Raw genomic sequence first — 26,623 nt, forward strand, 5'->3', positions numbered from 1 at the left:
TTCAGACTTTACTGTTAACACCTTTACAATATTACCAAATAATAAATATGTGTACTTATAGTACATACGGTATACCTGAACGTATCTAAATGTTTGTGAATGAGTCTAAAAGAGGGAATGTGAACAGAAGTAAGGTGATAAAAATAAGTAGAGAAGGGAGACAGATGGAAGTAAATGTAAGCTTGAATGGAGAACGAAAGGATATGGGTGTTCCAGACATCTGGCAGTGGTTATATCCGCACATGGAAAGTACAATGATGACCCATAGACAGGGCCGAATTAAGGGTTTCATAAGCCCTGGGCACTTGTCTATAGTCAGTTCCTAAATTTGCCGATATAACATCTATTTATGTGCCTTATTTGAACTCAGACCCAAATTGTTCTCTTGGGAATGGGCTTGTTCTCTTAGCCCTATAACTATTTATACTATAAATATCTACAAATAACAAAGATTCACTACAAGGTTGACACTTGAAGCCATGTTTACTGAGGAGTTTCTGTCGTTTAGAAAAATGCTCCCGACAATAAATAAGTGGCAGAATTACTGAAAACTCGGGTAACCAAAGGGCTGGTAAACAGCTTTCCCAATGTGAATACTGTATAGCTTTTAGAACGTATTTGTAATACAGTGCTTGGTACCACTTCCAAAAGTAAGAGGTCATTTTCCAAACTTAAAAGGATTGTTACGAGTTGGGGATTTTGAATATAGTTAAAAGTCTACCCAGATCCCAACAGGCAACAACAAAAAAAAAACAAAGACAATCTGACTATAAAAGGGTAGACAAAGGATGCGAGTTTTCGTTGTGTATAATAAAGTACCATAAATTCCTTAACAAAAAATTCAGCTTCCTATAATTTACCCTTAACCATACTTAACCTAAACATTAACAGTATATACATATTTATACAACATACAATAATTTGAAGTAAGTGGACGTGGGGGAGGCAATATAAGATTACAAATACTTAAGTGCGGAGCTGAGATGGCTGACGAGCAAGGCTGAGTATTGTAGAAGACGGTAGGTAGTCACTGTGCCGTAGGTTTCCAGGATAGGTGATCCTGTGGTCACTTCCCAGAGTGAAGTCAACTCTCCTCAAACTCGAGCTGACAAAGAAGACTTGGAGGAAGTGACGCAACAACCAGGATATGGAGAAGGGAAACCCCGGAGTGGTAACTAAGACGAGTCATACTCGTGTCTCGTCCCTAGATGGCGTTGCTCGTGGTGCTGGGTAGGTAGATCAGGACAATAGATGGCGTGGTTCGTAGTGCTGGGTAGGTAGATCATGACAATTGGTGGAGGGGTTCGTAACACACCCCCCCTCCAAAGACCTCCATAGCGCGGGCGCGAAGGAGGTGATCACCTGGTGCGTCTGGAGAGTAGCTGCTGCATTTCCACTGGAGCTCGGGATAAGGAGTCTGCAATCAGGTTGTCCACCCCCTTTATGTGCCGGACTTGTAGATTATAGGGCTGGGTGAGGAGAGCCCAGCGGAGGATTCGCTGGTTGGAGGTCTTGTTGGTTTGGATGAACGTGAGTGGGTTATGGTCGGTGAAGACTAGGGTTGTTTGTGGGCAAGACTGGAGGTAACATTCAAACTTCTTTATTGCCAACACCAGAGCCAGGGCCTCCTTCTCTATGGTCGAGTAGTTGGTCTGATGTTTTTTCAACTTGGCGGAGTAGTATGCCACAGGGTGAAGGACATCAGTGGTTGGGTCGGGTTGTAGGAGCACAGCCCCAACTCCGACACCACTAGCGTCGATTTGCAGATGGAAGGGCAAGGTGTAGTCAGGGGGGTGGACTACAGGCTTGGAGGCAAGGAAGGCTTTGAGGCGGTGGAAAGACTGGTCGCACCTCTGGTTCCAGATGTAAGGGACCGCAGAACTGGTAAGGTCTGTGAGGGGTCCGGCCACGCTGGAGAAGTTACTGCAGAACCGACGGTAGTAGCCGCACATCCCCAGGAAGCGCATGAGTTCCTTCCTCGTCCTTGGAGTGGGGAAGGACAAGATGGCTTTAACGTTTGCGTCCTTGGGTCTCACCATACCATGCCCAACGATATGTCCCAGGTAAGTCACTGAGGCCCGGCCAAAAGCAGATTTAGCCAGGTTTATGGTGAATCCAGTCTCTTGCAGTCGTGCGAACAGTATCTCCAAACGCACCAGATGTTCGTCCCAGCCGTCCGACACCACCACCAGGTCATCCAGGTAGGCGAACGTCCCACCTAGGTCCTGAATTAGGTAGTTGATGGCCCTCTGGAATGTGGCCGGAGCATTAGAAAAGCCAAACGCCATAACCAAATATTGAAAAAGACCAAATGGAGTTATAAATGCCGAGATTATTTTTGCCCTATCCGTGAGTCCCACTTGATAATATCCTTTCAACAGGTCCACGGTACTGATAAATTTGGCACAGCCTATGCTGTCTATTATATCTTCAATCAAAGGTAAAGGGTAGGAGTCTGAGACAGTGACCTGGTTCACTTTACGATAATCGGTACAGAAACGAAAAGTGCTATCGGGTTTTGGAATGAGAAGGCAAGGTGAAGCCCAGGGGGAGGTACTAGGCTCAGCTAAGTTATGTTTTAACAAAAAGTCTACCTCCTTTTTCATAATCTCTCTTTTTTGTGGATTTAGTCGATATGCTGATTGCCTAATGGGTTGTACATCATCTGAGATTAGCTTAATATCATGTTTAAGTATATTGCAAAACCCTGGGAGGTCTGACGTGACTTTAGGAAATGTTGATAATAACTTAGTGAGATCTTTTGCTTGAGATGGATTCAGAACAGAAAAATACTCATCCAAGTTGTTGAGTATGTGACTGTTAGCAGGGTTTTCTTTAGGTAGAGGGAAGTCTAAATTCTCCAATAGATCCATGTCATCTGTCTCCGGCTCCGGCCCTGACAAAACCGTATGCAATACAGGTTGGCTTATAGCCTCTGGGATGTCTTCCTCTGACTGCCTGGAATGGTAAAGTTTCACGAGATTAATGTGAACAAGTTGTGAATCTTTTCGGCGATCAGGAGTATGAACTATATAGTTGAGGGGAGATAGTTTATCAGCAACTATATAGGGACCAGTAAACTTGCTTTTAAGGGGAGAGCCTGGAATGGGTAGAAAGAGTAACACTTTGTCACCTGGAGAAAATGATCTTTTAACTAATTTAGGTTGGGACTTCACCATTTTGTCTTGGACTTTTTTTAAGTTTGACTGAGCAATGGTTCGGACTTCAGTTAATTTGTCCCGTAAAGTGTCAATGTATTGGGAAACTGTTGCGGGCTTAATAGATGGAGTGTCAAACCACTGCTCCTTTACTATTTTAAGGGGTCCCCTAATTTGTCTCCCATATAGTAACTCGAACGGGGAGAAACCCAATGACTCCTGGGGACATTCCCTGATGGCAAAGAGTAACAAGTCTATGCTTTCATCCCATTCCTTTTGGTGTTCTATACAATATTTTTTGATCATTGATTTGAAAGTTTGATGGAACCGTTCCAAGCAACCTTGGGATTGTGGGTGGTAAGCCGAAGATGTACAATGGTCCACACTGAGGTCTTTCATCACCTGTTTGAAAAGATTGCTCGTAAAATTGGTGCCCTGATCAGATTGGATCTCTTTAGGAATGCCACTTTCCATTCACTGGGGACCATTTGTTCATCCAGGCATTTACAAAACAGAATCTTCAGGGGCTCTGCAAGCTCGTTGCACAGCTCTCTTAGCACTCTAGGATGCACCATGTCAGGTCCAGGACTCTTATGGACCTTTAGCCTGGACAGTTTATTTCTAATACCCTCTTCTGTGAACACAATGTGGGTCAGTGCTGTGTCGAACCGTCTGTCCTCAAACGCAGGAAGGTTAGTTGCATCCTCTCTTGTGAACACTGAGGAAAAGAAGCTGTTCAATGCCTCAGCTTTATCCTGGTCAGAATCTGCGTAACTACCATCTTCAAGCCTCAGGTCTGATACTCCTACTCGCGTTTTCAATTTCGACTTTGCATAGCGGTAAAACGCCTTTGGGTTTGACTTGACCTCGCGTGCAACCAGCCTTTGGAACTCCTTTTCAGCCCTCCTACACTCTATCTTTGCTTGGTTTCTGGCTCTTGCATACATCCTCCTGTCTTGCTCATCGTTTGACCCAACCCACGTCTTGAATTTCTGGGTTTTCTTCTTAATTTTGTCGACCGCCGCATGGTTCATGTGTAGGGATCCCCTCGTATTCTTAGAAGCACTGGGTTTGGTCTTGGGTATATATTTATCGATCAAATGGGTCATTTTACTAGTTATGATATTCAGCGTAGTGTCTGCGTTCTTGTACCTTAATAAGTCAGGCCAGTTGATACCCCTCATCTCTTCCCTCATCCCATTGTAATTTCCCTTGTAATATTTGCACCTTGGCCTGGCCTTATCTTGAACTAGGTAACAGTTAAATCTGAATGACAACACTGTATGGTGACTATGGAACAGCCTACTCTGGAGCTAGGGTACGGCATTAAACAGATCCGGATTCTTCCCTACACTCGATAAGACTTACTACACGACTGCCACGTGTAAGAACAGGTAAGCCTTATGACACTTGGAACCTAATATCCTACGGCTGTCACTCTTACTGTACGATAATACCAATATATGCGCACACATATGAAGGAAACTTTAAACCACCGTAAAGCAATTGTGAACAGAAGTGACTGGGAGGAATAATTAACAAGGAGTTACAAGGGAGGAAGGAATATGGTACTTAAGGTCGTGTCCTGTCACGGTCGCCATTTGTTACGAGTTGGGGATTTAGAATATAGTTAAAAGTCTACCCAGATCCCAACAAGCAACAACAACAAAAAAACAAAGACAATCGGACTATAAAAGGGTAGACAAAGGATGCGAGTTTTCGTTGTGTATAATAAAGTACCATAAATTCCTTAACAAAATATTCAGCTATCTATAAGTTACCCTTAACCATACTTAACCTAAACATTAACAGTATATACATATTTATACAACATACAATACTTTGAAGCAAGTGGACGTGGGGGAAGCAATATAATATTACAAATACTTAAGTGCGGAGCTGAGATGACTGACGAGCAAGGCTGAGTATTGTAGAAGACGGTAGGTAGTCACTGTGCCTAAGGTTTCCAGGATAGGTGATCCTGTGGTCACTTCCCAGAGTGTAGTCAACTCTCCTCGAACTCGAGCTGACATAGAAGACTTGGAGGAAGTGACGCAACAACCAGGATATGGAGAAGGGAAACCCCGGAGTGGTAACTAAGACGAGTCATACTCGTGTCTCGTCCCTAGATGGCGTTGCTCGTGGTGCTGGGTAGGTAGATCAGGACAATAGATGGCGTGGTTCGTAGTGCTGGGTAGGTAGATCATGACAATTGGTGGAGGGGTTCGTAACAGGATAAAAAAATTAATTAATTAAGATTTCCCGTAGGCCAGAGTCGCTTTTCATCATTGAAGTTACTTAGCAGAGAGAGATCACATTAAAAGGTTGGACTTAAAGGACATTATTTAAGACTTTGCTACAGCCAAGAACTGAAAAGTGTATTTTGTATGATTTATGAAACTATAATACAGTAAACCTGTAATTGAAAATAAACTGTTTAGTTGAGTTTATTCCTTTGTGGTTATTTATTCCTTTTAGATTTTATCAGATCTTTGTTTCAGGCCAGTCAGATGTGGTGAAGGTTTAAATACTAAGCAAACAGATACTTAATTAACGTCTATCATCACTTCGTCTTATGACTATACTGTAATATATTGTATTTCTCTCTTGCAAAACTTTATTGATTTTTTAATTTATATTCTATTGGCGTATAAAACTTCGTTGGCCATACCACAGTGAAAATTAATATTTCCCAATTTTTGTAGGTTCCTAAAACCTTCATAGGCACTTTGATAATCTGGCCTTACCCACAGAGTACCAAGTACATGTACAGTGATATCTCCGTTAGCCGGAACAATTGGTGCAGAGCACTTCCGGGAATGAGAGATTTCCGGGTAACAAGACGACTCAAAGCCAGAGAAAAATCTGTCATCCCCGGAATTTTCTAGGTAATGGAAAAATGTTCTCGGAAGTTCCAGAAATTGACCATTACATCATCTCTCGAACCCGAAAAAAAATTTCCCCATCCCCAGAATTTTCCGGGTATCGGGATTCTTTTTTCAGAATTTTCCGTTAAATATGCCCCTCGGAAAATCATTCCCAAACCCATAATTTTCCGGAAAATTCCAGCTATCGGAGAGTGCCGTGTTTGAGGGATTCCTGCTAAGGGAGATATTACTGTAATTGTAAAGGAAATAATGAAGTGAGATTTTTTTCCCCCAGGAAATAGTTACAAAATTATCTAAAATATCTTTGAAAATGGGTTGCTTTTAATGTTCAGAAAAGGCATGTACTGTACTGTACTAATTGGTTTCCAATTGATACTGTATCAGTACAGTATTTTAAACTAAATTTCTGAGTTTTCAAGATGAGCATGAAAATTCCACTCTTCAAACCATTGTGAACCATTTAGGCCTAATGATTCAAGGTCAGCTTAATGACCTGACCCAAAAATTAAGGATGTGGCCTAAATTATGTAATTTAGTAACAATCTTAGTCTTTTTTATAAAATAAAGGGTAGCTCATTAAATTGTAAACCATGAAATAATTTTTGTTTGGAAGATATAATTAAAAGTTCAGTCAAGTCTGCTCAAAAAAGATTAAAGCAATATACAGAACAATATTTCATGACTGAAATCATGAAGGTAAAGATTACTTCCAAAATTTATTAATTATTTATTACCAATTGCCTGCAATCAGTGAAATGTTACATTGAGACATCACCACACATTGACTTATAACAGTTTCAAACACTAAACAACAAAGCTTAAGCAAGTAAAAGGAATAAATGAATCCAGCATTTATGTCCTACAACTAACCCATCAATAAATATAACTATTTTCTAATGAACAACCAGCCAAGGTAGCTCCCACTTTACATCTGTTTGGATTGCTGTGATGAGATGCCAAAAAAGACTTAAATGTGCCATGGAATACAGTATTTATAATAATGTGACAAAATGTGTACAGCATAGTATCTGTAAATCGTGTACAGTACTGTAAATGATTTTGTAAAGGTGGGAAAGAGTTGTACCAGCATAATATATGACACTTGACCAGGTCATAAAATTCATATTTGAAGCAGTACGTGAGTCTTATATTTCTTACAACATTCAAGATAAATTCAAATGCAAAGGAGGTGTTTATATAGGCTTGGGCGTCTGGTTAGAATCTAGATCTTCGAGCGACAGGACCAGATCTTTAACAAACAGATGGTAATTATTATTATCATTTGCAATGGATATAATTTTGTCCGTATTCATTTCTTTGCATCAGTGGCATCAGTGTGGTCAATAACTTCATTATATCTGCGGCCTGTATGAGTGGTTGACAATATATAATTTTTATTTATTCGATTTGTAATTTTTATCCTTTATATTTTATTCGCATTTGTCTGCAGAACAGATATAATATCTACACAGTAGATATGAGAGGACCCGCCCGAAAATATTCTTTGCCTCCGGCAAGGTTTTCCGGCACCAGAGGTATGGCATCAATGTAAGCTTGCGTTCAGAACGAAAATATCGCCAAAATATTATTACGAAAATTGTAAATCCTCCACTTGTTTTGAGATGTTCTTAAGGTAAGAATGAACTTATCTTTAATAAAAAAAATTCTTAAATTAATATTGTAGTGGTCTTCCCCCCTACAACTGCGTATCCGCATTCTGATGCTACCGTATCCTTGCAACCAAACGAGCGGCGTCACCAGATGTTACCACCTTCCCTAGCAACGAACTAAAGACCGGCGACTTTCTCGGGTTTTCCCAACATGACTCATAGAGGACTCACGGCTGCTGGGTATATAAGCTCTGTCTCTCCATTGAGATTCATTCTGGTCTCTCTTCTTGAACAAGCAACACCTCCTCCTCCGCCGCTGCCTGGCAGCCCTCGCTTCTCCTCGCCTGCCTGGCGGTCCTCGCTCCCGCCAGCTAGCATGGCGACCCACCAGCTGTCCTTCTCTGAGCTTCCTCACCAACCAGCTCTCATTCTGCCCATCTTCCTGAACAAGCAACACCTCCTCCAGCAAGCTCCACGCTGTCCAGCTTTCATTCAACCAGGAGGCCAGCAACAGGCAACATCTTCTCTAACGAAGCTCCTGCACATCTACCTCCTTCAACACGCTACTCACCGAACGTCTTCTACTGAGCAGCTCCTCACCACACGGCACCTCCAGCACCAGACTGTCTATCATATAACTTATATTATACAAGAAAACCACCTTAGAGTTTCCATCCATCCTGAGTGCTAGACAACATTAAACCACGAATTCCTACAATATACTGTACAACATTTTATGAAATAAGGGTGCCTTTTACTTACCTTGAAATACTTCTTACCATAAAATATGCATTGAAAGAAAGTAAAAAAAAAAAGACGTAAAACGAAGAAACTATAATCAACACTAATCACCTCAAGAGAACCTGTACACTCATTCCATAAAGTGACAAATTCTACAAGTACTATTACTGAATCATATATATATATATATATATATATATATATATATATATATATATATATATATATATATATATATATATATATATATATATATATATACACTTGGTTTTAATACCACGCTCGCTGTATTTTTTAACACTGGTTACCGTGCAGCAGGCTCGAAGATTTTAAATACCCTGCATTCGTAGGTTTCATTTTCCTTGAATTGTATACATTAAACAATTTCCTAACTGAAACACATACATTACGTCTACAATGACATTAAAATACACTGACTCAAACTGAATTAGCTACTGGATTTTCACTTAAACATAGTAAAGAGGGATTTCGTGAATGACAAAACGTGGAATACCACGTGACTAACATAATGTAGTTATATCTTCTATGCATAAAATATTAATAATTCCTGTACATAATCCCAGTGGATACTTACCGAAAGACGCACCACACGTTACCAGTCTCGCTGAATGTGAGTACAGTTTCTTGAGACATCATATCGTTATTTCAAGTAAATCCTCAGCTAAACCTAACTCCGCGCACCATAGTCAGTGTTCCGGACAATGCTAAATTTGGCGGGAGTTTGGTGGCGGTAAGTTCGGTAACTTATTTTTTGGCGTACAATCTTATTTGTAAATATATAAATAAGAAATAAATGCACCAGACATCTAAAATGAAAATATGTCAGTGGTGATATAGTCAATGTTGATTTTCATTATTTGCTGAAGGTCAGGACAGCTTTGACTTAAAGAGCTCACCTGACTGACACTTCAGGTGAGTGAAAATACACTATTTATTTTTTCATGTATTTCATTGCATTCTTAAAGAATACCATAATTTATCCTTTCATACAACATATGAAAATTTTATCACTATATTTTAACTTCCCTTGTATGTGCACCTCAATAAACATGGCATTAGTATCCAGCTGTCTGAAATAAAAATTTTAATTGTTGGTGACAAAACGTCAATTCTCACTAGATACATTGTTCGCTAACGCCAATACGTTATTGGGTTTAGCTGCTCCCTTTATGAAAAAGCCTCCCCAATCTTCTCTATTCAGACTCACTTCTACCCATTGAATAGTAGTAGCCTAATCATTAGATACTCATTGTGTCAAGATTTATAATTAGTGATTTTTATTTTGCAAATCACATTGTTGATGGTGGGAAATATTATCAAGAGCCATCGTGGCTAATGCTACAATTTCAAGGACCTATCAAATGCGCAGATAAGAGTGACAAAGTCACTCAAATCAATACTCATGCATTATATTGAAAGAAATTTGAGAAATTCGTTCGGCATCTCAAAAATTTTAGGTTCACAGACAGCTGGACAGATTTTTGTTCCGTATACAGAAAGCAGCTCTGACAACGCCTGTTAGAATAGGATACACAATCCTCATTTAAGTTTCATGCTGGTTACAGAAAAGTATATAGTACTTTTACGATATAGCTGTATGAATATAATTTTACAACTTTGCTTCATTTAAGAGTTAGATTATCTGATGGTGTCCCAGGCATGTAATCTACAATGTAATCCTAAAAGGTCAACCCCTGCTGGCACTAACAAGATATTTCTTTCCTTATCTGAAGATGGTGTTGGTTCGAGTTATAAGCGCGAAATTGTGCCTCAGTCTAACTTTGAATACGCTTTTCTAATAATGTAATTATTCAATGTAATTTTTGAAAAAAAGAATGAACAAGAATCCTATAATGTTTGAGAGGGTGATTAGAAGGTGACAACACCATGATAGTGTAGAAGAGGTTGTGGCACGTGGGAAGAAGGCAGGGGATCACCTTGAGATTGTCGTGTTAACACACATTACAATAATCTGCCAATAATCCAAACTAGTATTTGTTTAGCAACATTCAACATGGGTTTTAAGCTCTAAGTTATTTGTTAATAAAAGCTTTTAGGCAGATAAGTCGATACAGACGAGTCCTTACAGAGTTCAGAATACATGAAGAAATTTTACTTAGGTGAATAATAAGCATTTAAAACATCTTATAAAACAGTACCCCTTAAAGTTTGTAACCTGTGTTCCATATTTTCTTATAAATTGTTTAGCACAGTATTTTGCTGACCAATAAGCAATGTTGCAGAATTTGGGTAAACAAACACATTCCTTCCATACCCTACATACAGTCTGCCTCTCATGCTATACTATTAACAGTGCATATTTACCGGGTACCAATTATCAATGCATGATATGTACAGATGATATCAAAGCTGCTATGCTTATGGATACAGAGTGGGAAAAAATTACAATTCTGTCAATAATTGTTCTATTTTCATCTTCATACAAATATATTATACATGCTAATGCATGCGACAAAAGCAATATGATCAGTATCGAAAAACAAATTTGTAAAGTCAATGAAGCACTGAAGTGAGTGTATAGCATGTAAGCTCTTCTTTTGCAATATCTCTCTATAACGTGTACTATACAAACACTCAAAACTCAACCACAGTTAAAAAAAGGGAGATACGCAACAAGAAAATATTGAAACAAATGGACAGCAACATATTTACATAATAATCATGTTATGTACACAATTACAACAGTGTTACATGGTTGTGAACGTATGTTACAGATAACAGCACTGACAGCAGCTAGTGTCGACACTTACAGCTTGGCTCTGAAGCACAAGACAGACCTCATACTAATACTGGTGTTCCGAATGCAGTATTAAAAAATCTTTATTTTTGTCACATTAGAAAGTTATTAGCAAACTGCTAAGAAAGTGCATTCAGCAGTGACTATTATTTACGGCTTCATAATACAGCAACGATTTCTGTATGTCTATAAATATTGTATACCTGCACTGTCAGCCACAGTGGCCGGCATTTGATTCATTTACGGGGGAGGCTGTTGCTGTTCTTTGAAATGTAGTCAAACTGATACTGCATTGAGTAATACGATGCTCTCATACCGAGTGAATTAATGAAACCTGTCAATGGAATATGAGGCATAACAGTGTTGTAATTATTCTCATAAATGACAAATTCTTCGTATATTAATTTGTACCTTTTACGGGCCATGAACAGTACCTACTACTCGATGAATAGTTGTATCCTATCAGTGTAAAATTGTTCTAATTTCTATGTACTGTGTAATTTTTTATGATTGCTATGCGTTGCTATGACACTAACAGGTCAATAGTCTGTGGAAAATGGCAAAGTGATTTTTACTTCATATTGCACCAGATTTAACTGATTGTCATGGATGTTAGAGACCTACGTTGTGTGTGGTGAGATATGTTAAATGATTTTAATGTTAGGTCAAATCAAATTAATCTAGTCTCTCAGAGAGAGTGATTACTGGAAACCTTTCTAATTTGTGGTGTATATGTACAAAAGGCTTTGCATAAAAAGACGGTTTCATAGAGAAATATGAAAGCAAAAGAAATAGTGTTATTCTTGGCCACCAGTCTTCGTTTACTTGAAGATTTGTTGAATACGTATACTGTTTTTCTCCTACTACTGTAATTGGATTTTATAATGTTCAAGAATTGTATTGTAGAAACTGGGACCAACTGAACGGTGCCTAATAACCTTGGTGGTTGAAATACCGAAATAAAAAACATCATATGTACTTTCAAAGAACAGTACAAATGACCCTATTTTTTAAGAGCACCTAAAACAAAGAGTCAAGAGTTATATGTTCCCATTACGACAGAATTTCTCGTCTGTGAAAGCTACCAAGATGTTTCTCAAATGTCTATTATTTAAACTATTCTTATCTTATTATATGAAAATTACCTGATAGAAAGTGTCAAAATATGTGCTCTGTTTGTTTCTCTGTATACTAACTCATTATGAGACTATTCTTCTTGACTCTAATGACAAATTCTGCAAAATAATCTTTTTATAAATAGTATAAAACAATTGCTCTGACTGGCTTATGGCTTCTTGTGTTTTGTATCTTGTCTTCTATACCAGAAGTTGACACGATAATCTATCAAGATTTATCACAACTTCATTCGATATAATTTAACATTTTAGCCTAATGACTTATTATAAAGATAAAATTATGAGCTGATGCACATCCTTGTCCACATTGAGCAATGAATTCAAAGGAGACAGTAAGTCTGATTACGGAACGGTCGTCTTTGTATAACAAAATATTACATATCCAAAATTGATCTAAACTGCAGTAATTTTAAGAATATGTGCAATATGATAAAACAGTTTTGGCATATCATAAGAATGTGAAAGGCAAAAAGATCAATATCTGCTGGCTTATTCTCACAATTAATTTTTGTCGTCAACACCTAAAACAATTTTACCACATATTTTAGGTAGAAGACAGTGACTTGTACACCTACACTAAGTCCTGACCATCTACGGGTGATGCAAGACCAACATGTGCTACCGTACATGACAAATTCTTCAACTAGACTTAATCAGAATACAGGATGTACTCGCCTGGCGAAGTTAAGACAGGCATTCCATGTACCATTTTATGATTCTTAGCTGGTGAAATGTTAGTAAACTGCAATATATACAGTATCATAAAAAATACTGCAATATAATGTATTCTTCTTAAGGGTAGTTTTAGAATAGGTCCAGAAAACTACAACAGTCTGGATACCACAGCCAAAAAATCATGATACTACACCATGTTCACATACAGAAGCTTTTGTAATGTCAGTTGATACTTATGGTTTATGAGTGACAAATAATGGCACACTGTGGGGAGGGGGGAAAGGGCACCACAGGCTGATATTTGACAGTAGTACAATGTCTTGACAAATGAACGCGTTTTGGACATCACTTATGTGGTACTCCATTGTCTACCAACATCCTACACACTCATAAGTAACGTTACTACCTTTTTATCTTAGATAGTAGCGAGCAAAGTGAGAATTTTGTGGCAATGTTCAGCAAGTAAGGCATCATGTCACACCTCCCATGTCTCTTACTGAAATAACTAAGTCACTTGTACTCTGCTGACATCACTGATTATATGTGCATCTAACACACTAGATATCTGTGCAGGTGAAACGTGTCAGAGTTTGTGCAGACAATGTGACACTAAGAGAGGTTCCATTATCACACAGCAGCACAACACTGACGTGACGCACCAGTACCACACGGAAGACTTACACATTACCTAGAAGAAAACAAAAATACTAATGTAAAGTTATATATATATAAAATTATATCCCGAGATGTAAAGTACAACACAAGACAGTTAAATCCTTTATCCATATGAAGAGGTACTTACTCATGGGTTTTCAAAATTATTCCAAACAAGTTCTTTAATATCAAGAGTAACTTCCTTCTTTCATACTAAAAATACAGGAATGTAATTTCGAAGAATTAAGACAGTGAATAAAAAATACATACTGTATATAGTATGTATGGGTTTCTAATAAATATTGATGTAATTCCCTTTAATTAGAATTAATTTATTGTCCATATGTAATACAAGTACAGTATCACACTTAGGTTTTGGTTCATTTCGTTATTCTTAATTCCACATCTATACATAAACCGTTGCTTACCTCCACTGATGAAATAATCACCGTGGATTCTTCCCAGTCACAGATCTTTATACAGTATTAGCATAAATAATGTAACATTTCAGTGTGTACTAACATTTTCGTTGTAAATACAGTAATAGGTAAATTTATGTTGATTCAAAGATAAAAGTGTTGAATTTTTGTTTAATAAACATTCATCGTCTACAAGGTAAGGTTGGTATATTGGCCCGGTGCACCATTGTTTTCCTAATAACTACATGGGAGTCATTACCAATGATTCCCCCTGTTTACATGCAAATTCTAAAATAAAAATTGCGTTCAAAGAAAATCTCATTACAACATTTCCTATACGTAAACATGCTGAGACTAGGTTGAAATTAAATGGGCTAGGGGGGTCTTATACCTAGATAAGATAATGGGGTGCACATTGAAAAGAAAAACAATCTCCAGAGTTCTTATATTGTACTTCAGTACGTGCTTCACAGCTTGGAAGGGCACTCCCCGAGCTAATAGGTTTGTACCAGCTTATTATATACAATATTTTTATTTGTTATTAAATATCATTATTATTACTATTAGTAATCATAATGTACAGTACATAGTGAAAATGTGAAGTAAACCTTAAACCTTTAGAGGACAGTAACCTTATAAGTAATCCTAACATGGTGAGGTAAACATCTTACGGTAAGACTTTCAGTCATCTCAAAAGTTCAGAAAACATACAGCGTATAACACAAGAACTTCTGATTTGAACTGTATAACATCCTTACATAACTTAGGTTTCATTAGGTTAAAACTGATACAATGACATAATTGTCATCAGTTATAATTATGAATACTGTAGTAAAAATAATTTGACAATAAACAGGCTGAAATTGAAATGAAGAGTGATTTTGCTGTCACTTACCTTCACAGTGAATACTTTGGCTGAAGGATTACAGTATACTGTATAGTTACTGTAGGAATGGGACTAAGATTTTTGAGGTCACGAGTCCAAGTTTTGGTCTATGTATTTTTTTCTTCTGCAAAGAGATTTATTGTGCTTGTCGACTTTAATACCTGAATGAATATATGATTAATTAATATGAGGGCAACCACAGGTCATGTACTTAATATTGGAAGAACAAATACTGTCAATGTATATAGCCTTAACAACATCAACCTAGAGAAGTCGACTTGTGAAAGAGACCTAGGGGTACTTGTAAGCCCGGACCTACGGCCTAGAAAACAGTGCGTTAATGTTCGAAATAGGCAAACAGAGTATTGGGTTTTATATCTAGAAGTGTAAGTGATAAGAGTGCAGAGGTCTTATTGCAACTACAGTATATCTTGCGCTAGTCAGGCCGCACCTCGATTATTCGGTTCAGTTCTGGTGCCCTTATTATAGAATGAATATCAATTCACTAGAGTCGGTGCAGCGAAGAATGACGAAAATGATTCCGGGTCTTAGAAACCTTCCATATCAGGATAGGTTAAAGAAACTAAACTTGCATTCCCTAGAAAGACGAAGAGTGCGGGAAGATATGATAGAATATTTAAGTGGGTGAAAGGAATCAATAAAAGTGATATAGATAAAGTTCTTATAATATCCGAGCAGGATAGGACTCGGAACAACGGATTTAAGTTGGATAAGTTTAGGTTTAGGAGGAGAGAGGAAGGAACTGGTTTACAAATAGGGTGGTGGACGAGTGGAACAAGCTTAGGAATTTTGTAGTAAGTGCTGGAACGCTGGAAAGTTTCAAAAGGAGGCTGGATAGATTCATGGATGATAGAGAGTGGTAGTAACTCTCGACAGGAGCTGCCATGCACAGGCCAACCGGCCTGTTGCAGACTCCTTATTTTCTTATGTTCTTATGTTCTTATTTATGTCAGGCCTTTTCGATTATCACGGCCGCCCACAGTTGTCAGCATCAATAACTCAAGTGTGTATAGGACGTTTGGATTTCACCCATAGTGTGGTTGTAAAGAGCCAGATCAACAGATCCCATTGAGCTCATAACACAATATGGTCCTCACCTTAGCCTTCTTTTTTGGTAGACTGCAACTTACAAAATTTGTGAGTACTGTACAGTACGAAATGGTGAATGTGCATATCATCTCTGATAAATTATTACAGTACTACTAAATTCGGAGATGTGTATTATCATATTACATATTTCTGGCAATTCATAGATTATGACATTGTTTACACAAGTCATTTATATAATAATTTTCCACATTTATGTCTGCCATTGACAAAATCCTTAGTCATCAGTTGTGCCGTCATTGCTAATCGTCACAAGCGGTTTCTGACATCTTAAAGGTGGAATTTCATTATTAATACAGTACAGGTACTGTACTAAATAACACAAACGTTATATTTCTTTTGTAATGCATAGAATAAGAACAGGTCATATAAAAATATACTAACTGTAAAAATACATGCAATAAATAAATAAATAAATATTGAATAATAAATAAGGCAAATATCTAAGAGGAACCTATTCTATATATATATATATATATATACAGGACTTGCAGTATGACTACGAAGTTTAGAGCGAAGTTAACTCCAAAGCATGTTCTCCTCGGCATCACCTGACATGGGCCACGTGCTGTTGGTGGGCAGAGAAAACATGCACATAAAATTATAGCGAAGGATATGGGAAATCATTATATAAGAGAACCCTTCTAATTCATAGCTGAAAGAATAATGCCACAACTGATCATTAATCAATCCAAACATTATGTTGGGCCAAAACTTAATAGTCTGCTGCGAGGGTATAAATAATATTGGTACAATACATTATAGTAACACTGTACTGAAAAGTAATGTACAGGATAACAAATGGGATATAGGCAAATAAGGAAATAACGTGTATCTTAGTTTTCATTAATTTTCTAGAACTTGATAAAAATATAAATTAACAGGGTTCAAACTTTATCTTATAAAGATGTTAAAGAAGGCAAACCATGCAATTCAATAAATCAGGATATAAATTATTAATACGAGTATATACTGTACTGTATAAAGAATAAACATGTGGCAACTTTCTTTAACTATTTAAAATAAATTTAATTTCGTTTAAACAATTAGTTTACAACAAAATAGGGGTGCAGGTTGATTTCATATCAGAAGCAAATTTAATATATAATAATTGCATGCTTTAAAAGCTTATATAAACATTCATAAGGCATGCACAGCTAAGATATAGTGCTTTGACACAAATCTGTAATGTCAAACACATTTACCAGACAACACTAGGGCATTTGTTTCCTTATGTTGTTGACGTTATAATGTTGTTACTGGGCTTCAACAACTAAGATTTTCAAACACGTAATAAGGTTAATAATTACACTAGTCCACCGACAATTGAAAGCTACGAGAGATAGAACTGTTTTCTTCTGCCACAATAGAATATTTTACCTATCACTGTACAGTACATCCGTTTCAATTCTTGTAATATACAAATAAACTCTGCAATGACAATATATGAGCAGTACGCTGTATTGCAAAGAATAATATCAATAAGACAAAGTCAACACATTTAACTAAAATGTGTGATAAAAAAATCGAATTTTATGGTTATTCCAAATGAGTGAAAGATTATCTGCCCTCACTCGTTTTATTAATTAGAGTATATTGCTGCTCTACAAACTCTGCGCATTTTCATTTTTAATACCCAAATTTACCCAATAAAATTTAATGGAATTAATGCATTTATATTTTTAAATAAATCTGCAAATATTTCAGGCAATTTGATGACGTTAAAATCTTCACAAACCCGAATTCTCACTGGTTATATGATTTTGCTAACTGCTTACAAAATTAACGTGCACATAACTGCATCTAACTTACCCTGCTTGGCTTAGGTCAAACACCTTGCCCCTGTTGGTGTCATTGCCATAGGATTTAGGTGAAGCATGACCGTCTACTCCTGACTGGTGGCACAGCAAGAAGGTTACAATCTCATTCCTGCCTTCCAAGGCCATTATTACAGCCTTTCCATCGCTAGAGATCTCACAGGCAGTAATGGCTTGGTCAGGGGTCATAACAGCAAGGCTGTTACCTGGAGGAAAAAAAAATCAATGATTATCAAGATCAAGTTGCGATAAATGTAACTAACTAAATATTCATATTCTTAAAGAAGCTTAATTTACACAAGAATACGTTCTCACAAGTGTCACAATTACATTTATTCTTATTACTAATTTCAATTCCTATGATATCACATTTTATCTAATCTATGTTGAGTTTAGCAGTCACAATTGTGGAAAATGTGACTTACCAGAGTGGATGTCCCAGACTCTTACAGATCGATCCCGACCCAGGGAGTCGTAGGTAAGACACTGTAGGCCTCGGTTGTCCAGTCTGATGGTGGTTGGCGGGGCAGTGTGACCTTTCAATGTCCACCGGGGATTACCTTAAAAGATGTTGAGTAGTTGTTTGATTAACAAGTAATAACTTCATCACACCTAAAATAAAAAATGCAGTTTAATACACAAGAACATTTGATCCAGTTCAATAGAGTTTTAGCGAGTGCTTCCATCTGCTCATTGGCCTTAGATTTTTTTTTCTTTCAAACCTATATCTTTGCAACTCAAAACTACCTAGCAGATATTTTTCATTAATGAATATATTTCATATTTTACTTAACATTTTTTCTGGACCTTTTCACTAAATAAAAAAACAATATTTTACTCATATATGAATTAGATGAATAAACAAATAGAAAAAGAAAGTAGAAACGGACATTTAGATTTGACGTTTTATCCTGGATGTGTTGGATCCGACAACGTCCAGGCTGAAATGTTCAAGGTCAAAACATCTGTGGCCGAAATGTTTGATACTGACATATAACACGACTGTCCATAGTTTACAGTGACTTATCCTTGAAGAGCTGACAAGAGGTATTCAAATGTCAATATCCCACTCAGGGCCGAATTCAGGAGTGGGCAAAGTGGGCAGCTGCCCAGGGGCCTCCACAATCTGGGGGCCTCCACATGTGCGGTAGTAGCTATATCAGGGCTGGTCGACTTGAAACCACATGAATGACTCCAGTCATGTCTCGCTTTTGTATGTGTGTGTGTGTGTGTTGGCAATTTGTACACTATCAATAAATATACAGTTAATTAAAAATTTCTCAATGTTCTAATTTCCTCAATATAACTGCATATGGCTTCAAAATTCTCCAAAGAAGTGTTAAAATTTCAAAATTTTCCCGGGGGGCTTACAGCGCCCCCCGGAACTCCTAGATGTTTAGGCTCGCTTCACTCGCCACCCCATCCTCTTGGGTAGTTATAATGAGGGGGGGCCTCCACAAAGAAGCTGCCCATGGGCCTCCACAGGTCGAAATCCGGCACTGATCCCACTATTCTGTATTTTTATTATATGGTTAAGCAAGTGTCAACATTAACTAGGTATCTAAGTTTAGTCATAGGACCAGAAATACTAAGACCAGCCACAGTACTGGTAATATCTAACACTACCCCCAGTCGGTAATATCTAACACTACCCCCAGTCGGTAATATCTAACACTACCCCCAGTCGGTAATATCTAACACTACCCCCAGTCGGTAATATCTAACACTACCCCCAGTCGGTAATATCTAACACTACCCCCAGTCGGTAATATCTAACACTACCCCCAGTCGGTAATATCTAACACTACCCCCAGTCGGTAATATCTAACACTACCCCCAGTCGGTAATATCTAACACTAGCTACAGTACTGGTAATATCTAACACTACCCCCAGTCGGTAATATCTAACACTAGCTACAGTACTGGTAATATCTAACACTACCCCCAGTCGGTAATATCTAACACTAGCTACAGTACTGGTAATATCTAACACTACCCCCAGTCGGTAATATCTAACACTAGCTACAGTACAGGTAATATCTAACACTAGCTACAGTACAGGTAATATCTAACACTAGACAGTACCGGTAATCAAGTCGTATGCCATCAACTTGGAGTCCTCGAGACCAACAATAACACAGCTCCCCGCTGAGGATATAGCAATGGAGATGATGTTTACTCCAGGCTTCCACTTTTTGAATAGTGTTCCACTCTGCAGGTCATACACTACAATGAAGTTCGGGGCCGGTTCATCCACCTCCTGACGGACACAATGCACGAGTCATTATTCATAGGACAATTTGGAATAAAATTACAAATAGTGTAAGCGTGAGTAACTTTGATTTTATCTAACAGGATGGAAAAGTCTTGTACGAGATCAGTGAAGTGTAATAAGAATGTTAGATACACTCGAAACTAATATCTAAATTAACGCAGTGTGAAAATACTCATGTTCTTCATTCTACCTAAAATATCAGTCTTCTAAAAGATCAAAACATTTTCGCATGCAAGGCTTTGTAACTCATGTCTAACACTATAACATGTACACAGACGGAAACTAGCACTGTATGTTTAAAGTGTAGAAGAAAAGACTAATGGATAGAACATGTGCCACAAGCCCGCTAGTATGTATGTAAAACAGGTCTGATATTCCGTCCAAAGTACACATAAGTATTTGTATTCGGAGTATCTTACCCTGCAGACACAGGAGACGTAGTGGCCCTCCTTGGTGATGGCGGCGTGGCGAGTAATAAACTCATGGTGAGGGATGCGTAAATCATACATCAACTTGCGAAGCTCCAGGTCCCACACTAACAGGGCTGACGGCTTCTGGGTCTCATCTCCGCACACACAGATTTTCCCGTTTTCAGACACCATTAGACTGTTCAAGAATCTATCCTCTCCAACCTGAAGATGACCAGAATAAAAGTTACTTATGAATTCCAGCGTCAAGTGCTAATAGTAAGTTATTTATCTGTCACATCCAACAAGTAGCTTAGAAAACACAAAGTAGCATGGTGCATATACAGTAGTTTTAATACATTTAGGAAGGCCACTTGGCATCATTAGAAACTACAGATGCTCATATACTTCACATGACTCAAAAGCAGTTTCATTAGAGAACACCATAATTTTGGGGGTCTTATGATTTATAACCTCGGCCTAACTCCGTGTGAGTGTAGAGAAATGTGTGCACAGTTATTAAGAGTTCTTTAGTCAGTATAATCCACATTTTCCATGTCGTCTTCCACATTCTAGATAAATTACTTACGTTGAAAGAAGCAGAAGGATAATCTAGATGCTACTATTCGACTATTTGGGTTCGGATAATTTTACCTTAAATCAAGAGATTCTAGTAAATGAAGTAGTTATCCGCACATATAACTCCATACAAGTGTTTTTCATAATACAAAAATTAATAATTTACCCCGAAACAACAACCAAGGGCAACTCCAATCCTAAGTATCATAATTACATATTGGAAATACACAAAAACAAGGAAATCCACTAGAAATCAAACATTAAAAGATAGAAACTTAAGGCAGTAGGACGCAATTTATGTTTCTGACTGTTAGTATGGATTTCATGTAGAGGATGTGTTTCCAAGTACTGTATAAGGAAACGGTAGTTATAATTTATCAAACCTTAAACGTGGCCACGCAGTCGCCGTTCTGGAGGTTCATCATGTTGACGTACATCCTGGAGCGGGAGAGAGCCACCACATGGTCCTTGTCATGGAGGCCAAAGTATGGCATCTTCTGGTTCATAACCTCTCGCAACTTCATCACGAACAGCCCCTCGTCAAAATTGTAGATCCGAAGTTCACGACCGCAAAGAACCAAACACCGGTAGTCGTCAATCATCTAAGATGGATAAAAAGTTACTATTTATGTGTAAAAAAAAATTTTATTTGTGTGAAAACAAGTGTGTTCGTGATCATCGTCCCTCCCCCCTCCAATATATAAAGTACTATAAATTTTAATGGGTAAAAATGTAATCCTCAGTGACAAAAGACAAGATAGAAAATTATATACAAACAGCATATTTTTTACAATGCTAACAATACCCACAAAAGATGGATTACTACGAGAAAAAAATCAGTAATAAAATTACTCACAAGAGAATAAGCTTCCCTTTGGTGAACAAGAACTGTCGTACAGAGAAAGAGGAATAAATATAATAAGATTGTCAGTATAATGTACCAATACCAGTATCCTGACATTTCCTTAGAGGTGAAGAATCATGAACTCACAAGCAGGTATTCATAATTTAGTTACCTTAAGTTTTCGTGGCTGAGTGATACCAGTGAGGGTGCGAACTGGTGACATAGTGAAGATGTTCCACACGGCGATCTCCCCTCGCTCGGTCGACAGAGTGATGACGTAGTGGGGGTTTTGCCGAGCCCGAATCAGCGCGTTGAAGTACACCTGTCCGTCCCCGAGCTTCATGTTCTGATCCTGGAAGGGTTCATGTAAGCAGACGGTGAGTGGCAGGAGGCAGGGCACGGGGGCGCTGGCAGCAGTCTCGTAGAGTTTCTTGATGATGGGGTACGTCTCATGGTTCTGAGGGTCACACATGAGGGTGGACAACCTACCACACACCTGTTAGGAAACAAGATAAAATGTCATCGCAATATTGGATTCATACTATTTTCTTATTATTAATTGCTTTGTTTATCTTGGGGGGTCACACCTTATAGTAGTGGACGAACCAGAAGAAATCTTCTGGTTTGTTAAGATCCCCAATTTTCTGCAGCTATTTTACTCGGTTTTAAACCATGATAACCGTTCCACCTTTCACTGCTTCAGCACAACATAATAATGTAAGCCACTTTCCCATCTTATTTCAAAACTCAGTGAGGTACAGGAGGTATGAATTAACCTGTGAGTAGAACTGTCGCCCGTCGTACCCCAGAGCATAAGCCGCCAGCTCCAACACCTCCTTCAACAGCACCAGTTCAATGTTATTGCTGTGGTTCGTTAAGGCTAGAGACACGTCTTCTAGCACCTGGGGGAAGAAGGAAGGTTTCATGATCAGGTTTTTACAGGATCTATGGAATATGTATAAATATACAAATAAGTCTTTGGACAAGCTTGCTTCTCTATCCTTGCGAGTTTTTCATGTTCTTGTGTTTTTCCTGCTTAGTGTGAAAACATACTTATAGTTAGTGAAATCTTACGTAACACACACAGACTTACATACATGGATAAGTTAACTTCCAATCATCAATTGTGTACTTCTTATTAACATACAATAGTTATGCTTTGTGTCATTAACCAAGAATGGGCAGTAACCTCACTAACATGTACTGTACCTTGTCCTCATTTGATGTTTATTTATACTGTATTAAGCACAAACCTGATCTGGTTTACTGCCTCAGTTTGTATGACATCCTTATCTAGTTTGTGTCACTTTTATCGGGAAGGAGTGACTACTTAAATGGGCCCCAATTTTAAGAATCTCCATTCTAACCTAACGTAACTAGTGGGCATTAATCCTAATGATCCTGATTTTTATGGTTAACCTAGGTTGGGACCTATTAAAATGGGCCCCATTTATCTTATAACTTTGAGAAGTTCCACAACCTCATTCAACAAGTTCCATATTCTCACCTGGTAAGTATCTGAGCCACAGAGCTTTTCATATACCCATTCAAAATTGAGGACAAACTCCTCGAGTATCCTGCCTCGAAGCTGAAGGACTTGATAGGGTAGTTCATCCAGTTTGCGACGGTTGTGTCTGCTGAAGACTGACTGCACCGAGATCTTGGACATGTTGCTGCAAGGTCAAGAGATATCAGTGAACTTATCTTTGACTGCTCTTTGTATACAAGATGACTTTAATGCAATATGAGTAAATTTCTTGATTTTTTTAAGATAGTAGATTAAAATGTATGCATACAGTATGTAAGCAAAGGCACCGCCATTAAGATTATGAATAAATAAGAACCTCACTGCACTTATACTGCTGTCTGAATAAAGCGTTTGAACGTTAAAATTATAACAATGTAGATGATAAAGATTCGTTTTGTATAAATTTTGATGCAAGCTGAATATATGAGAAGACATGTTAGTAAATTTCTACTAGCAATCTGTCTTGGCCCTTTCCTCACACTATCTACAGTAGTCTCATACCACCATCTTTCCCTCCCTTCTTTAATGATTTTGATCCTCTTGATCTTTTCCATACAAAAGCGGGAGAATAGCATAATTAACAGTGATAGATTTGATAAGTGAGAGAGGTAAGGGCTGACCTGCCGCGGTACTTGGTGGGTTGGTCCAGCACATAACGATCCTTGCCTTCCTCCACCCCAGCCTCGTATACTGGCACGGGTTTCTTCACTCCGTTGGCCCACTTGCTCTGTTCAGGCAAAGATTCCATCGTGATTACCAGAAATCAGTAGGATACAGATAATGATCTTGAGTGTGTACACGTTAATGATCCTGAATACATGTTACCTTGGTAAGAATGAAGTTAAACATAATTTTTTTGAATTTTGAGTCAGATTGTAAAATCATGCAATATTTAAGTGTATGAAGTGTAACAATTATAAGTTTTATTATACACCACAATACATTTACAACAATATTTAGTATGTAAGTTATTATTATGGTTGGAAGTATTTTCTACCTAAATAGCACCCAAGAAAATTTGTATGAGGGGAGGTTATCCCGACACACTCCATTATGGTTTCATATTCTCTTAATGTGTTTACAGTTATATATTGCCAGAGCTTTTTCTACTTGGCCAGATTTAAAATAAAATTCATGTGGGGACATTCGACAGGGCATCCCTAAAATTGGAGTGATAGGCCATAAGTTTTTCGAAGAAAATATTAGCCGAGACATAAGGAAATAATCACTTTAAACAATAATAGGCGCTTGAACAAGATAAACAAAGAAATAAACAATTTCAAAATAATATTCAAATGCCAGGTACCACGAGAGAGCTTAGTCTTCGTATTAATTTAGGAATGGAATAACAGGTTCAATTTCATACATAATGCAGATATATTGATAACTTGTAAACTGGTTCACCTGGAAGTAACTACAGGTATGTTCTGCATCATAAATAATAAAAATACTGTATTGATAACCAGTACAGTCGGATACCTGGAAGTAATCAATGAGGGCGGTACAACACATGCTGATCTGGTCGGGCGTGCCCAGGTAGCGGACACGAGCAGCGTCCCTGAAGCTCTCGTGGCGCCAAGTAAGCAGGCAAATCCCCGCCACGATCGTCTTCATAAGGAAGGGCTGCAGCTGCCTCGAGATCTGTACCCACACCAGCGACGGACACCGCCTCACTGTGGGCACAAAAGACGTCAGTGTGTCTCAGGAAGGCAGTCAGGAAGTTACTGTGTATTGATAATTCACAAAGACACCTACAGGGTATATACAACAATGTACATTACACCATGTTGTACCTCATGAACGCACATTTATAAACGACACATGCTCACCTGGCGGGGTACAGTGGACGAAGATCTTCTCCAACAAAGCCTCGTCGCAAGAAAGGATGTCGATCATCTCAGAGTCTGAAAGGCCATGTTTGGCGGCAGTCAGGTAACCCAGGGTGTGTGAGACTTCCACCTGGGGGAAAACAACACTCATTTCTTAATCTATTAATTCTCTCCTCTCACTTCTCATTATTTACTCTAGCTAGTTCAACATTATTCACTTTCGTTCCACTATATCTGAATCAAGATCTTAACGGGATTGTAGAGTATCTTTCCCCTATGCCACGGTGACATTAGCTACCCAGCCAATGCAGTACAGAGGAAATACAAAGTCGATCTGACCACACACACGCTACAGTCACTACTTGGCTAATGTTGTACTAAGAAAATACAAGGTTTACCTGGCCATTGGCGCGTTCTAGGTCATCGAAGACAATATATATCTGTTCCAGGAGTGTGGGCTTGAGAGGCAGCTGAGACTCTGCCCCCGTCCATTCACACGCCATCCGACCCACGATCTGAAGAGAGAAAACCATAAGTTATCACAGACTGTTAATTCATCCTTACTTCTAGTAGTGCATTAACTGTAACAGGTAATATGGAACGAATTAAATGTGTGGTTACTAATAAGGGATCAACCTAACCAACATGACCTTTTAATAATGATAAATATAATAGTAATACCCTTGTTTCCAACGTATACATCCACATGCGTCATAAAACTACAAAGTAACATCAGAAATGATAACATTCCAATAATAACTACAGAGCAAAACATTAAATCTTGCCTATTTGAATCTCTTAAATATAATAGTATTGTACTGTAAAGTGTAGTCACTAAAGGGACACTATAAACAGATGCAGTGTGAATTTTTACTGAAGATGGAGGATGAAACTTGTATCACCTTGGTATAAGATATTATTTATGAGGAAATACCTAAGTATTAAATTCATCCATGTAACATTGAAAGCCACAGGAAATATTGCCACTAACAGGATTCAGGGCTAATGCAATTATTAAGAGTTTATCAAAGACTATACAGTATATTACTCACCTCGACGTAGAGTGGGAGGGGACAGTCCTGGATGTTCTTACTGACCAACTCCCGCTGTTCTTTGTTGACGCTACGGTGGTGCTGCTTCAGGATGCCCTCAAACTTGTTGTAGCCCTCGTCGATAGTGAGCGGCGGGATCTGAGGGAAGAAAACGGCCCAGTCTCATTCTCACTGTTATTGTTGTAATCTCACACTCTCTTGGCATACGAGAAACTCAC

The 26,623-nt window shown here is 38.2% G+C and overlaps 1 protein-coding gene across 4 annotated transcripts in view; it reads right to left on the reverse strand.

Moving 5' to 3' along the window:
* Nucleotides 1-9,348: 9,348 nt before the first annotated feature.
* The window catches only part of LOC121868373 (NACHT domain- and WD repeat-containing protein 1-like), a 49,788-nt gene continuing 32,513 nt past the window's right edge, over nt 9,349-26,623 (reverse strand). For 3 of the 4 annotated variants that reach the window (XM_042368910.1, XM_042368909.1, XM_042368912.1), the window contains 14 exons: nt 26,406-26,543; nt 25,752-25,868; nt 25,354-25,483; nt 25,004-25,197; nt 24,145-24,251; nt 23,504-23,669; nt 22,773-22,898; nt 22,169-22,492; nt 21,536-21,754; nt 20,586-20,798; nt 19,977-20,151; nt 18,317-18,451; nt 17,887-18,097; nt 15,806-16,642 (listed from right to left, as the gene is read on the reverse strand). In XM_042368910.1, the coding sequence (XP_042224844.1) occupies nt 16,594-16,642; nt 17,887-18,097; nt 18,317-18,451; nt 19,977-20,151; nt 20,586-20,798; nt 21,536-21,754; nt 22,169-22,492; nt 22,773-22,898; nt 23,504-23,669; nt 24,145-24,251; nt 25,004-25,197; nt 25,354-25,483; nt 25,752-25,868; nt 26,406-26,543 (2,304 nt within the window). In that variant the 3' untranslated portion in view covers nt 15,806-16,593. Of the gene's footprint in view, nt 13,676-15,805; nt 16,643-17,886; nt 18,098-18,316; nt 18,452-19,976; nt 20,152-20,585; nt 20,799-21,535; nt 21,755-22,168; nt 22,493-22,772; nt 22,899-23,503; nt 23,670-24,144; nt 24,252-25,003; nt 25,198-25,353; nt 25,484-25,751; nt 25,869-26,405; nt 26,544-26,623 lie in introns of those variants that run through there. The other variant, XM_042368911.1, reaches the window with a different exon arrangement.

The sequence above is a fragment of the Homarus americanus genome, unplaced genomic scaffold (genome assembly GCF_018991925.1).
Source record: "Homarus americanus isolate GMGI-L3 unplaced genomic scaffold, GMGI_Hamer_2.0 scaffold19318, whole genome shotgun sequence".
Lineage (NCBI taxonomy): Eukaryota > Metazoa > Arthropoda > Malacostraca > Decapoda > Nephropidae > Homarus > Homarus americanus.